Below are 16271 nucleotides of genomic sequence, written 5' to 3' on the forward strand. Positions count from 1 at the left end.
GGTGCATATCATATATTTTTGAGAAATGACAGTAGTTCGTTTGATTATATGAACTTTCTTTGCTCCAATTTTGTAAAAAAGAAAACAAATGCAAATTAAATCCATATATTTATTCCTTTTTAGTGCTTGTTTCTGGTAAGATATTTGGTTAATATTTTCTCTCTTTCCTCATAGATTTGAGCAATCTTTCTTTATGTTTTCAGTGCGATAACTTTGATTTTTTATTCGGTGTTTAATATTTATATTTATCTAATTATACATATATTTATTTATCTAATTATACATATATTTATTATTTTTTCATATAGTTTGAAATAATTATGTACAATATTATTAATTTATAATTATATATCAAATTTCAATTCAATATACATAAATATATGTATTTTTGCTATCAAATTCGTTTGGTAGAATGTGTAAGAACAATGCAAAATATGGTGCATTAATAATGCTTGCATTAGTCTAGCCTGCATCAATTATGCAAGCATTATTTCTTATACATTGTTTGGTTTGATGTATTAGAAATAACAAATCTTGCATAATTTCCATTAAAAAATATATGTTTACAAAAATACCCTTCACGCTTTATTTATTTGTTCACTTCCTTTGCAACAAAGTTCTTTGCCAAAACATCATTAACTCTTCTTCTTCTTCTTCTTCTTTTAAAATAATATTAAATAGTTCTACTATTGCGTCAAAATATTTTTGTGAAAAGTTGGCAAAAAAAATTATTTTATCAAATTTATTGTCACAATAGTAACAATTTTGATTAAATTATATTGAAACTGTTTTTAAAAAAAAAAGATACTTAAGAGGCCATAAAGCCTATTAAGACACCAACAAATTAAAAGACACTGAAAAGCAAATCAAAATAAAAACAAAAACTTATGACAACAAAGAAAATGAAAAAGGCTTTAAGAGTAGTTTTGTAATTATTTAATTTAATGTAAGTGTTTAAATATTATGTATTACTAATACCTAGAATTCCTTGGTATAAGTAATACACAATTTAATACACAATATAGTGTATAACTAACACATGACATGAAAAAGTGTACCAAACAAGGTACTACTAATACACATACCTAATGCATGCATTATATTTCCTAATACACTCTACCAAGCGACCCAAGCTAATGTAGAGAGAAAGACAAGTGAAACAATTTATGTATCACATATATATGCAAATCACACTAGATATATGTATAAGAAATACCACATACTTTTGAAATATAGATACATAAGAAGAGAGACTAGCAAGAGAGGAAGCTAGGGAAAGAGAAGAGAGTCATATACATGCGAATAGATATATATTTATTTTCTTTTAAATTTTAATAAAATTCTTAATATTATAAACCCGTACAGGCAGGGGCGGACCCACGTTGTATCCAGGGGGTTCACCCGAACCCCCTCGATAAAAAATTACACGATATATATAAGGTAAATTTACTGTATTTCTGTAGATATATATATTTTGAACCCCCTCAATATCAAAGAGATACTGATGGCACAGTGGCAAGTACCCCAAAATTATGATGTACGTCACTGGTTCGAATCCCAGTGAAAGCGTTTTATTTTTTTCTTATTCAGTTTCAATTTTTTTTTTAATTTTCTGTTCTGTTTTTTAGTTTTTTTTTTACTTTAAAAAATGTGTTAAAAGTTTGGTTTTAAACCCATAAGAATTCAAGGTTTCCATTTCCAAAGGCTTATTTCACGTTTATACTTTTATTTTTCGAACCCTCTGAACGAAAATCTTGGGTCCGCCACTGCGTACAGGAAAGTACTAATATGTTTCTAAACTAGTGAAATTTGCGTAAATTTGCGTATATATACTTCTATTATATAAACTACACAAATTATCCAAAGCCAATCACAGTGGTAAAAAGTTCACCAGGTGAGATTATTAGCTTTTCTCTGTATTTCTTGAGCCCCAAAAATGGCTGCTTCACTTCCTAGAGCAGCCTTCTCTTTACTCTCTTTGCTTAATTCAACCATAAATAAACCTTCCTTATCACCATTTTCATCTCCAACACCTTCTTTCTTCACAATCAAACCTAAGGTCCAACACCCATATCAATTCTTGATTCCAAAAACAAAAAAAAATTGGTTCAATTTTTGTAAAATATTATAATTTTTACTAATACCCATTTCTGTTCTTTGCAGGTTACTAATTTTTCTAGGTTTATATCATCATCAATGGCTTCAGATTCAAAGGATTCGCCTTCTAATAATCCAGGTCTTCATGCTACCCCTGATGAAGCAACTAAAGGTTACTTTTTGCAACAAACAGTAAGCCCCAAAATTGTGGAACTGTAGATACTGAGTAAATGGTTTTATGGATTGTGTTACTGACCCCTTTTTGTTTTTTTGAATTTAGATGTTTAGAATTAAGGATCCCAAAGTGAGTCTTGAGTTCTACTCCAAAGTGTTGGGCATGTCGTAAGTCTTTCTATCTATTTCGAACATTCGTTTGCCTGTATTGACTGTTTGGATGGTTGTTTCGTATTGTTTTATACAGTATTGTATAATATTGTGTTGGGTTGTGTTGTTTTGATGAATAGAACGTTTGGATAGATTGTATCATTTTTCGTTATTGTATAACCTAAAACATCAACAATTTGAAGGATTAACCTTCAAGTAAAGTAGGGTGTGAGGTAGAGCTACTATAAAAAGGTTTAATGATAAAGCGGGATTATTATATAATAAGACAAAATGACAAAAGAAAAAAGAGATAACGGTGCGATCGCACCAAGTCGGTCGTTATACAAATGAGACGTTTCTTCAATACCTAAGGATGAATTTTACCATACGATATAATGAAATTTAATTAACAATCAAAATAACATTGCATTTAAACTAGCAACACAATACAATACAACAAGTAACAACCATTCAAACAAGTTGTATTCATCAAAACAATACAAAACAACACACTAGAATTAATTTTTACTATGCTAATGTTATCTATTTCACTTTCTCCCTAATATTGTGTTTTGTTAATGCTTTGTATTGGTAAATTACAACTCAATGGAACCCAGTGTAATGTTACTGTAGGATTTGTTCAGTATAGTGTTTGATTAAGTTCTGAAAGCTCTTGTTTGGATTTTCAAATAGTATAATGTTTGACATTGACAAATGGTGTTTGATTAAGTTCTGAATGCTCTTGTTTGGATTCCCATACAGTATAATGTTTGACGAATACATCTCTGAACTTTATGTTTTTGAGTTTGATCAAATCCTTAAATCTGTGAATATAGATGTAATTTGTCTTAGTTGTATCAAAGTGTAGGCATAAGCTAAATGTGGAGTTCAATATTTTAGTACTCCCTCATTTCAATTTATCTGTCTTGTTGTGACTTGGTGCGGAGCTTAAGAAAGTAAAGAAGACTTTTGAATCTTGTGGTCTTAAACTAAAGATATGTAGAATGTGCCTCGATGTCTTTTAATCTTGTGGTTTTAAACATGTCATGTGGAAAGTTAAATTAAAGAGTAAAAAAAGGAAAGAGGCATTCTTTTTCGAAATGGACTAAAAAGGAAAGTAAGACAAGCAAATTGAAACGGAAGAAGTGTGATTTATGCCTTGTCCATTACAGCTTGCTCAAGAGATTTGATTTCCCTGAGATGAAGTTCAGCTTATACTTCATGGGGTATGAGGTGAGTTTCTGATAACTTTGTGTTTAGAATGCTATTTTATCTTCTTTCCTTTTGGATATACTTCCCCTCTCCAATTTTTATATTCATTTCACTTACATTTGCTTACGGGTGGTATAGGATACAACCTTAGCACCCAGTGATCCAGTTGAACGTACTGCTTGGACCTTTAGTCAGAAAGCTACATTAGAGCTTACACAGTAAGAACTCTATTGTGTATATGGTGCCTGTATGATATTTGCTATTTTCTTGCTATCTGGTGACTCATAGTTTCTTAAATTTTATTTGCAGCAACTGGGGTACTGAGAGTGACCCTAATTTTACAGGTTACCACAATGGAAATTCGGAACCACGTGGCTTTGGTATGTAATTTGCACATTTGCAAATTTTGTTTGCTCGACTTTAGAGAGCTTCTTTGTTTGCTTCGTTTTCTGTCCCTTTATACCTCATTGATTTTCTTCTGCAGTAAACCTTTACCTTGTTGTGTCTTGAAGTAAAGTGGCAATAGTTTGTTTTTTTCCTTTCACTCAATTAGATATCTTAGTGGATTTGTTTTAAGACGAACCTTCTGACAGTTAGGCTCACATATGGGAGAAATCGGTCAATTTCTGTTAATTTAAATGCTTGGTAGGTAAATAGCAAGGGCAGGTAAGTGTTGGACTGCCTATGATAAAACATGATGATACACTTCATCAAAGGAAAAAAGAAGAGAAAAGGTGAAGATTCCGTTTTAGGCCGGTGAACAACAAAAGCAAGTTGTCAATTTGAAATGAAGAAAATAATTCTTATAAAAATTGCTGTGTTTCTCGAGAACATATCTTATGAGATAGGTGACTTGTTGATTTCTGGAATCCATTTTAGAGAAGGCATTCTCTCTCTGTCCCTTTTTAGCTAGTCCCATCTGGCAAGTCTGGAGATCAGTAAAGATAAGTTGAAGGATATTATACTAGTTACACTTTAATTTGTTCTGAATAACACTTCAATTGTGTGAACAGTGGAGCAATTTTGTTCAAAAATTGACTTCTTTGAAATAAAAGACTTTGCCTTGTATAGAAGTTAGTCGAGCCAATTGAGATGTTTCGAGGTAGATGAAGGATACGTGTCATATATTGGGATGCAAAAAGTAAAGCCTTTGCCAAAATTGTTATGAATGTAAGCCATATTGTACATTCCAAGTGTCCAGCCCAATTTTTATTGACAAATATGTTACAAGCTATGTAACTATATGAAAATTCAAACGTTGCGCACTTGAAAGTTCTTGGTTGCCTATTTTCATTAACTTCTGATGCTCACTACTTTGTATCTAACGGCAATTCTATGAGCATCTAGAGCATGTCATTGTAGATGTTACAATTCCTATTTGGTGTTGGTTGACTTGTTTCCTCCTCTTTCAGGACACATAGGTGTTACTGTTGATGATGTCTACAAGGCTTGCGAGAGATTTGAAAGTCTGGGAGTTGAGTTTGTAAAGAAACCTCTTGACGGTAATTTAACCTTACTTTATAGGCCTCTTTGAGACGATATTTGTATGAAAAGGCTAGCTTAACAAGTGAATTGAAATTGGCTATGCATCACTAAAGAAATGCTTTTCTGACCTTTGATTATTTGAGCTTTGATGGATGAATCTCATTGGTACAGTAGGCCTCCTAGCTATGAGAAGTAAAATTTAACCTTTCTCACTCAGAAATACTCTCTTCATCTTATCTTCTCTTATGTGTTTGTTCACGTGTCTGCTATTAGTCGGTAAGATTCTTTCTTGATTATCGTACCAGTTTTTTAAAAAAGACTTCTTTATTTCTCAAGTATTAGCGAATTAAAGTATTCTAGTACTTTATCTAGATCATTTACACCGTTTCGATTTTACAAAAAAATAAATGCTATTTTCCCCTTCAAAGAACCTAAGATTTCTTTTAACCTAAGTTGCTCGGATTCGGGTTGTACGATACAGGTGCAAATCTAGAGGTCGGATCCTTCATGATCTAAATTTTAGGATTTGGGGGTACTGATCTAGGTATGGTTACGGGTGCGGGGATTCGGCTAAAAATAATTCAAATATCTAAAAACAAAGTTGAAAGAATATATGTAAATTATGGTGGACTATTTGGAAGGAAAGCACTAAGAGCAAGTTCAAATATGAAATTAGTAAGTACACATGCATCTCTTTATTGTTTTGTGGGTGTAACATGACTATTGCAGTTACCTTTATCTCAAAAAAAAAAAAACATGACTATTGCAAATGATATAGGAAGTCATGATAGACTTCTTGAGTTCATTGCACATTCAACAGTGATGTTGACCTGTAAATATCTTTAAAGCACCCTTAGTTGCTGACTTTTTAACACAAATATCTTTTAACGATAAAAAATCATATGCCTAAATATTATTTCACCCTAGCTTTTGTCCTGAATTTCTCTAATCAATTTTGGTAAAAGTACCCAAAAGTTCATCACACCCACGTTGTGTCGCCACGGGTGCAACACTGAAAGTGAAGAGTTCTCAACTTAGCTTTCAACACAAATTGTCCAAAATATTCATAAAGGAAATGCCTCCGTTCCTTCATCAATCTCTGGCCCTGTCATCACCCACGCTAGTGTAAGCTTTAGATTCTCTGGCATCCCCCACTCTATCCCTGTAGACATGAACATACACTGATCTGTCATTTGTATTTACTATGCAAAAATAATAATATATAGACTGATTCTGTTAATTTCTTGAAAAAGAAGCATATACTTGATAAGTTGAACCCTCTTTTCTTCAAATCTTGTCAAACAAGCATCATGTACAATAGCCCAACTAAGGCAGATCAGTTGAACAATCTTATTTCACCATTGTGGGACTCTAATACAAGTTGTATGCACCTAATCTGTTATATATACAATGGTGTGGACAAGCAATAGACTTGGAGAATATATTTGCAGGATGATTATTTACTTGATTTCACAAACTTAACAATAATGCCTCCTGGAGGTATTTTTGATAAATGGACGAGTTTTGTGTGCTTGGTCTTTTCATGAAATACTTAATTGGATGTAAATATGAAAAGTATCTGATTATAACAGGTTCCATTTGACTAGTCTAACTTCAGTTCTTGGAATAGTTGTTTGATCATTATAATTTTCAACTTGCCATGATCGTGGCTCGACATTTTGTTTCTGAACTGGATTGAGAAACCGCTATGAAGTGTATCTGATTAAAACAGGTTTCATTTGACTAGTCTAACTTCAGTTCTTGAAGTAGTTGTTTGATCGTTATAATTTGCAGCTTACCTTGGTCGTGGCTCGATATTTTGTTTCTGAACTGGATTGAGAAACCACATTTTTATCTAACTTTCTGAAATATCAAATAACATTCAGCCCACCCCAACATATCCAAAAGGTGTAGAGCATTTAACAGAAGGTGATACAAAAAGGGACCCCAAGAACACAGTATTGTATCAACAAGAAATTAAGGATAGAAGCTTAGGGTTCAGATAGGGGAAATAACTAGATTTTTTCTATGAATTAGTTAAACTTGAAATTCCTATAATAAACACTAATCAAAGATAGCTAGAAAGAAAGGGGAATTCAAACAATTAGAGCACAATCAGTTAACATCAAGAACAATCAAATATAACTTGACACTAATTAGATTGTACTCAATCAAATCCAAGAGAGAACGAGAACTCACACAAGAATAATCTAGATGTGGTGTGATTTAAGAGAGGTTGCTAAATAAAATCTAAGATAATCCCTAATATAAACTAATGGAGGGGTTAACTGGACAAATGATGGTGGTCTCGGAAGATTGAAATAGTAAAAGCCTATGTGGCTCATGCCTTATAAGGATGATCCTTCTCGTACTCTGGTCATTTATAACAAAGTTATTGCCAACGGCTACTACATTTTTTGAAAAAGTGATAAATTGATATGAGATTAAGTGGATAACAGTAACATAAAAGACCAAGCTTAAAATAAAAAAAAGGAAGCAGGGTAGCTCGATGGACTCTGATTGTCATGTTTGACCAATGTGAACATAGAAAAGATCAAGAATAAGAAGTAGTTGAGAAAGGGACCGACTACCAAAAACAAAAGCAACCAGTTACCAGATATATGATTGGAAGCTCCCAAGTCAAGGATTTAAGGGGTCGTTTGGTATGAGGGATAAGGAATAACAATTCCAATATAAAATGCAGGATTATTTTGTCCTACGTTTGGTTAGGGATATTAATCAATCTCGGGATTAATTATCCCATCATTTACACTATTAGAATGGGATAAGTTATCCCTTATATATGGTGGGATAACTTATCCTATGGAATATCCCAATCCATGGGATAACTGTGTTTATCCCATTCCCCATACCGTTCAACCTTTTAAGAGTATTATTTTTGTGAAACTATTAATCTTTGATCGAGTATCTTATACTCAGTTTGATTAAAAAAAAAAAAAAAATGTCACTAAAGTTTCCAATAAATTAACAAACCTCAAATGAAACCATTAGCACATGTCAAAAAAAATAAAAATTAAACGTTAAGCAAGAAAACATCAGATCTCTGTTTCTGTTGTGATCTGCCTGTAGTTAGATGCTTGAGTTCAAAGCTTATTGGATTTTCCCTGTCTAGCACATTCTGAATTTATTAATCATTACCTCGTCTTCTATTGTTCTTAATTGGATTCCTTTCTGTCTATTTTCTGACAGATACTAGACTGGAATGCTTTGATCTCTTTCGTTTTCATATAATCAGCTGATCTTTGCATATATTTTAGTTCATCTCCTAATTAAGGTAAACATATTTGCAGGAAAAATGAAAGGAATTGCATTTATTAAAGATCCTGATGGCTATTGGATCGAGATCTTTGACACAAAACTTATCAAAGACGCTGCTGGTTCTGCTTCTTAGTTCAGGTAAGTCTTTTCTCATTATTTTGATAGCTATATTATATTGCTACGAGAAGCCTTAATTTTTTCAAAAATTTTAAAATTTCATTTTGATAACACAACCTAGGTTAAGGCTCTCACTGTCTTCTTGGTGATGTGCAACTTTTTTATGTGAGACTGAGAGACATTTTTATTGGTTTATGTGGTTGGGCCTTGAATGCACCGAAAAGAGAAAAACAGGAAGGAAAACATAGATATGACATAACCTGCTACCCTTACTGAAACCTTTCATATGCATGTTATTTCTTCCCCTTTTTATATTTAGTTTGGTGCTTGGTGTGGAGAACCAATCTTTGAGGGGTTAGTAATAAGATAGTTCCTCTGTTTTTCATCGATTGTGCTTTGGTGATGGTCTTTCGGAAACAACCACTCTACTGCCACGAGGTAGGGGCTAAGTCTGTGTACACTCTACCCTTCCCAGACCTTGCATGTGGCCTGTGGGATTACATTAGGTATATTGTTTTTCTGTCATGTGATTTTACTTGATTAACCGTATTGATAATTAATACAGATATACAATGCATGTGTGTGCGCTCATGTTAATCTAACTTGTGCTAAAATATTGTCGGGAGTTCATATTATTTACAACTAAATGGTGTTAAAGCATTTAAAGGTTATCAGGAGCTTGATGCAAAGACATGTACTGAAGTTTTGGTATACTTTTTTCGTATGTTACGTTCTTATTGATTATTAGACATGTTAAGGCGCATTTGCAGACGCTGCATTAGATTTAAAATTTCCATCTATGCCCTTAACCAGTGATTTTTACTATATTAAATTCCGGTGTCCATGTTATGCATCTTTTAGTCGAGGCTGTACCTTCAGGCTAAATATCTCCATTGTAGGAAGACGAGTAACTTGTTTGTTGTTACAATGTCTATTTCCTTCTGGAATTTTCTGTCACGACGTGTTCTTGTCCATATGATCCCTAAATACACGATTTATTCTTGGTGCAGGAGCGCTTGAGGCTTCAATCACGAGTGTTGATCAACTCAGAGATCGATTGAAGAGAGTTTTTTTCCAGAAATGAACATTTTCGCGTTGTGTTTAATCTGCTAGTGAATGAATTTTGTCCCATGTTTTGGGCAAAAAAGTTTTTTACCTCTTTAATGTAAACAAAACAGATGTATACTGTATTTCAAAATTATAGATTTGATGCAAGTTAAACAAAAATTCAATAAGAAAAACTTCAATTATTGAAGCTCTAATGGGCCTACAGCTGCATCATTTCAAGGGGAAGTTACACATTTGATCGCTCGGTCAAAAATATTTATACACAGCCACACACACATACACATACATACCTATCTCGTTAAATTGTTCACAAATCCTACTATATTGGTATATGACTTGCTTGTGTTAAATTTTTCCGTGAACTGAGGGTTAACTGAAACGATTTCTCTACCTTTCAAAATAGGAGTAACGTTTGAGTACGCCTCTATCCTCTTCAGACTCCACTTGTAAGTTTATATTTTTTTTGAATGATTCAATTCTAAATTAATATGTAAAATATATATATCGATCTTCTTCCGTGAACTCTACGTCCTATCCTTGTCTCTTACATATATCTCTGCAAACTTTGATTATTATTTTTTTAAAATAATGTTTTTTTGGAAACCATAAAGTAAAAAAAAAATATTCTCGGTTTTTATCCTCCATGTTTTATGATGCTTCCATACTTTTCAGAATCTTTGTAGTGGTAGTTAAGAAGATACGATAGTAAATCGATTCGAAGACTAGCAAAGACAGTAAATCGAGCCATATATCATTATCATTCGGTCATTTTCATACTATTTTCATCAAATTATTAATTTTGATATCAGTTATTGAGTTTAACCGACTATTCAAAAATATTTTTAATTTAATATAGTGTGATATTATCTATTTCAGACAAAGTTCACACTGTTTTGCTTAGAGGCTTTAATTTCATGTAAAAGTAATCATATTCCTTATATTGAACTTTCTTTTCTTTTCGTCTACTAATATGCGAATTTGTTTGCATACCCAACGAACACAATAATATGAGGTGTGAAAAAAGAAAATTTCTATTACATCTCTTTGTGATTGCAATTCATTCCTGTAAAGATATATAGTAAATTGACCAGTAGACGAACAAAGACAATAAGTCGAGACCCAAAAGATCATATGTCATCTTTATATTTGTCTTATCGAATCATTAATTCTGATATCAGAGTCAGATTAAGCTAATTCAAAAAATATTTTTAACATGATATTTTATTCGTACATTCAATAATCTCGAAAATCAAAGACCGATAAAAATAATATTTTTAGTACATATATCCTACATGTCGTGATCGGTTCTTTATCCTTCATATTTTGTGGTGCTTCGATACTTTTTCAGAATTTTGTAGTCTTTATAACTCGATTTGACACTTTGGCCTTTTTTTCTTTTAAAAATTGTATTTATAATTAAAAATAAAAAATGACGTATTTTTTAAATATATAAATTTTATTTCTAAAAATTATTTGAAATCTCAATTTCAAAATTCAAACTACATAAATTGGGACAAAGGGAATAGTAGTAAAATAAAATACTTCCTTCATCTCAAAATATCTATCACGTTTCACTTATCGAGAATCAAACTACATAAATTTTGGCCAATATTTTTAAAATATATTTTTCACCATATTGATATGAGAAAAACGATAACTTATACTCCCTCCGTGCACTTTTATTTGTCATGTTGCATTTTTCAAAAGTCAACAAACTAATTTTCAAAGTTAAATTAGATTACATTAGTTCGATATTCTAAAAAAAAATAGATATTCAAAAACTATATGAAAAGTACTATAGATTACAATTTTTTGCATATCATATATCATAAAATATTAATCAAAGTTCTTATCGTTTGACTCTAAAAAAGAAAATCATCACAGTTAAAAGTGGACGGAAGAAATAGTACTCTTAGTATTGTTTTTTCATATTTAAATTCAATTTAAAAATAACTAAAAATATAAGACGTGACAAATATAATATTTTGAGACAGAGAAATAACTTTCTAGACCTCTAATTTTAAATTTTATCATATGGTAAAAAAGAGATCTGAACTCTGAGGAGTATAGATTTGCTAAATTTAATGAATGAGAGAATTTTATGCTTCTATCTTTATGCAAAAATTTCTCAGAGTTTTATGTGTCACATTTATGATTGTTGATGACAAGATAAACTTGATAGATAGATAGATAGATATATACTGTTCAATCACAATTTATATAAAATTCATAAAATTCACTCATTTTTATACATATATTTCAGTCATATATGACTAATGTCAGTTTTGTCAGTTAAAATTTTTCCACAAACTTTTGACCTTTTACTCTTCACTTAGAAAAGACATTCTCTTATAATGACAATATACAGAGTACTTATCCTCCGACATCTCGTATTGAGGCTTGATTAAATATAAATTTACATATTGCAGGAAATATTTTTAGGATAGACGCTTTCAATTGAATCCTTTTCAATTCACTAGGATTAATATCATGTATTGAGACTCGATTGAATATGAATTTGTTTATTGGAGTATATATTTTTACGGTAGGAGTTTTCAATATTATTTTTTTCATTAACAAGGACTCAAACATTGAGATTTTTTATTAAGGAGGAAGAAATCTCAACTATTTCGTGGTAGCACATGTTGGTAAAATAAAAATAAAAAGGGACAATTATTGTCTGCATACCATATTTGCTAGTGATTTTGTGAAAATTACTTTATCCATTTTAATTTATAAAATATTGTTTGACTTGATATAGAGTTTAAGATAAAAAATGAAGAATTTTAAAATTTATGGTCTAAAACAAATTTTAAATTTGTCGTTAAATCTTTTTATTAAGAGTGAAAGAAGAATTTTAAAATTAAATTGTTTATAATTAAGGAAAGGTGAACATTCTTCTTTGCGACAAATTGAAAGGAAAATTTTGATAGACAAAGTTAACTAATACCTCGAAATTACATTTCACCATGTTGATTACTACAATTTTGTAATAATAATTCAAGCTAATATGAGTAAAATCATTGATTTGCACGATCGGTCATTATATTTGATTAAAAAGCCAACGTACGAAATCACCATGCATAAAATTATAATTGAACTCGTCTAAGTCAGAATCCGAGCTAGAAGCACGAGTGATTCCTTCACCTGTCAATATTCATTACCCTTTTTTTTTTCTTTATTGTCACTAAAATTATATTCATCGAGCCACAAAACAAATTGTTGTCATATGCTTCTTCTTTTTTTTAACTCTTATAACTTTTTATCCTTTAAAGATTTGTATCTATTAGGTCATGGCACGTCATGTTGTACCTATATGATTTTTGAACGATTTATTGTCATATTTAGATTATTTTAAAAAAAAAGTCCTTGAATATATATATGAGAAAATATATATGTATATTTATATTCAAAATATGACTTTAAATAGTGGTTTTCCTATGGAAAAGCTAGGTCGTGGTATAATTTTTTTGATAATATATAGCTATTATGTCTAGATCCATATATGTGTTACGTTAACTAATTTTACAAGGTATTTGTTAAGATCGTTTGTCTATCAATATTGAATGAAAATAAATCACTTAGCGTATTTGTCTATGTTAAGAATTGAGCATGAAACTTCATACATATCTTATCTGTCGACCTCTAGATTGTTGTGATAAAAATAATTGATTGACGTGTGTTTTAATAAAATGAGAGAAAAGTTAAATATTAGATTGATACAATTTAAAATTAATAATAACAGTTCATGGTTAGAAAAGAAAACTAAAAATGGAAATAAGTGTTAAAAAAATGTAAAAATAAAATAGTGTTATGCTATAACCTGTTAAATTGCACTTTTAATTGTCTTACGTAGCTACCAATTAAATTATATTTTATTTATTTAATACTGACTTTTAGAATTAATATAAACATCATAAGAACTTAAGGTATTGATTGAGATACAAATCATACAATACAACACATAAAGCTCACCAATATGGATTTTGGTAGGATAATTAAGATCCTTCAATTTTTAATCAGAGGTCTTATATTAGCATCAATAAGATATTTATTCAATAACAAATTATTCCATTCCAAACTCATGACAACATGATAGATAAAATAGAGGCAAAAACTTGCTAATCATGTATATTTATTTAAATTTAAAAAACAGCTTGATATACAAATTAAGTTTCAAATTTCAACTGTTTGCTAAAGCTTTGAAATTCTTCACCTTTATTTCTCATACTGTCAACCATTTTCACATTGTTGGTCAAATTAGCTAGTTCAAACACAACTAGGTAATTAAATATTTTGTAATAAGTAAAGAATAATTAGAGAAGAAATTAAATAGTAAACTATTTTTTTCCTTTTTACATTTGTGTGCTCAGTCTTGGTCTTTAATAAGGGGTAAAATAAATTATATTAATTTGTTTTTCATCTCTTAATTTTTTATAATAATTTTGACCTAGCCTCTCTCCTCAATTTGTCCCATCAAGACATAAAAAAAAAACAAGCAAATTAATTGCAATTTGATGATTGAGGGTGGTGGGACTGCTTTATCCTTAACCAAAGGTCTCACGTTCGAGTCTTGGGTATGAATTTTTTTTGTTGGGAGCGCCACCCCGAATGGACCTTGCAGTGTGCAATCTAAATTTAGTCGGGGCTCCAATGTAGGTTTCGAACATTAGGTGGGAAACAAAAAAAAAGAATCATTCTTTGAATTAATTTGTTATCGTTTCTCATTGTTCAATATCTATAGTGGAATTTGATTAAATCTGGATTCGCACCACAAAATTCTATATTATGAGGGAGAGGAGTAAAACACTCTCTAATAACGACGACTATGTATCCAACAGGCAACAAGACTCGAATTTGAAATTTTTGATTAAAAATAAAAAAATACTAACCACACCACCACAAGTGTAACTGATTTTAAAATGCAACATGCCTTCACAAGTTGTTGTCATTTGAAAGGTTCTTCAAGTTAATATTTTGAAGTAATTTTCTAGAAGCTACAAAAATGTTGGGGACAATATTAGTCAAACAAAAGTAGTTATCATTTTCAAAACTTTACTAGAGGAGAAGAAGTAATTAAATGTATTAATAGAAAATAAATTCAACAAGAAATTATGTTTTAAAAATATAAATATTATATTTATTTGCCATATGGAATTATTCGCCAAGTGTATTAAATTATTATTAAGCTTACCTAAGATGATATTTCTATGCAAAGAGTCAACTTTAATGTGGACCCCTTACCCATATTTGATTATCCAAAAAACAACGGTCAATGATCAATCAATAATATCATAAGCATAAAAATATTATTATTATTAATGTTATCAACACAGTAATAATAATAATGATAATAATAATTGACCAATCAATAATATCATAAGCATAAAAATATTATTATTATTATTGTTATCAACACAGTAATAATAATAATGATAATAATTATTATAAATCACTCTTTCGATATCATTCTATTGTGGTGGCACGAAAATCATTAAAAGGGAGTAATTTTCATCTTATCGCTAGTATGAATCAAATTCTTCATTGCCGTGAAATGCGTTTGAGTATTTACTATTTTTAATCATAGTATATAAAACTAGAGATCAATTAAATAAATATTCGTATGTTTTTTTAAAATTATAAAAAAAAAATACTGAGATTTTGATTATTTAATCTTTCTGTCACTTTCAAATCTTGAACCACCATGCAAATCCCCAAATATATATTTCCATGTTTTATTATTATTATCTATTTTTGTATATGCATGACTCATTCTCATCATACAAAGATTCTTTGAATTTCTATAGTTTGTTACACTCAATAAATTAATAGAAATATGAGTTTTTTTTTTTTTTTTTATCTTTCTTTCGAATCTATAGGTGAAAATCTCTAGTTATATTCTTGTTTTGGTGTAAAGATAAACTCATTTATGTGTAGATCATACATTTGTATCGTAAAATTAGTCTTGCTTGTATACATCATAATAGACTAGTTGTTTACATCACACATCCTTAACAAGCTACATAAGTCCGGATACTTTATACATTAAAATATCTTTGAATTAATTTTTTTTAAAGATGATGGTAATTAACCTATGCTAAATTGCCCTTGAAATAGAAAAAACATCCTTTTTTTTCTTAATTGGATTTTAAGAAATGCAAATCGAGTTAGTCACAACTCCAAAACAAGTACCAAACATCAAGTTTGAAAGGAAAAAGTTTTACGCAATTTGAATTAATCAAAATGAATAATAAACACTAGGTGAAATGAAATTAAAAAAACTTATTTTCAATTCTTCCATTCAATTCCAACATAAGTAGCTACACAAAATATTAAATGAGTTTTATGGGATGCAAATCGAAATAAACATGACTCCAAAACAAGTACCATCATACATCAGGTTTTTTAAAGCCTTACGTAATACTAATTTAAATTAATCAGAATCTCACTATAATATCAAACACAAGTGATATGAAATCAAGATTTCTTTTTCTTCCATTCAATTCCAACATAAGTAGCTACACAAAACATTAAATGAGTTTTATGGGGATGCATTATGCAAATCAAATTACTCATGATGATTTCAACCCAAGTACCATGCATCAAGTTTGAAGAAAAAATAAAATCTTACACAATATAAATTAAAATTAATCAAAATCTCACAACAAATATCAAAAACCAAATGAAAT

The 16271-nt window shown here is 30.2% G+C and overlaps 1 protein-coding gene across 1 annotated transcript; it reads left to right on the top strand.

Moving 5' to 3' along the window:
* Positions 1-1903: 1903 nt before the first annotated feature.
* LOC125818267 (lactoylglutathione lyase) lies at positions 1904-9773 on the top strand. Its single transcript, XM_049497813.1, has 9 exons — positions 1904-2059; positions 2164-2289; positions 2378-2439; positions 3594-3654; positions 3772-3851; positions 3943-4013; positions 5046-5135; positions 8430-8535; positions 9525-9773. The coding sequence occupies exons 1-8, from the start codon at positions 1937-1939 to the stop codon at positions 8528-8530; spliced, it is 714 nt and encodes a 237-aa protein (XP_049353770.1). The 5' UTR covers positions 1904-1936; the 3' UTR covers positions 8531-8535; positions 9525-9773.
* Positions 9774-16271: the final 6498 nt, after the last annotated feature.

The sequence above is a fragment of the Solanum verrucosum genome, unplaced genomic scaffold (assembly GCF_900185275.1).
Source record: "Solanum verrucosum unplaced genomic scaffold, falcon-dt-bn FXZP01000253.1, whole genome shotgun sequence".
Lineage (NCBI taxonomy): Eukaryota > Viridiplantae > Streptophyta > Magnoliopsida > Solanales > Solanaceae > Solanum > Solanum verrucosum.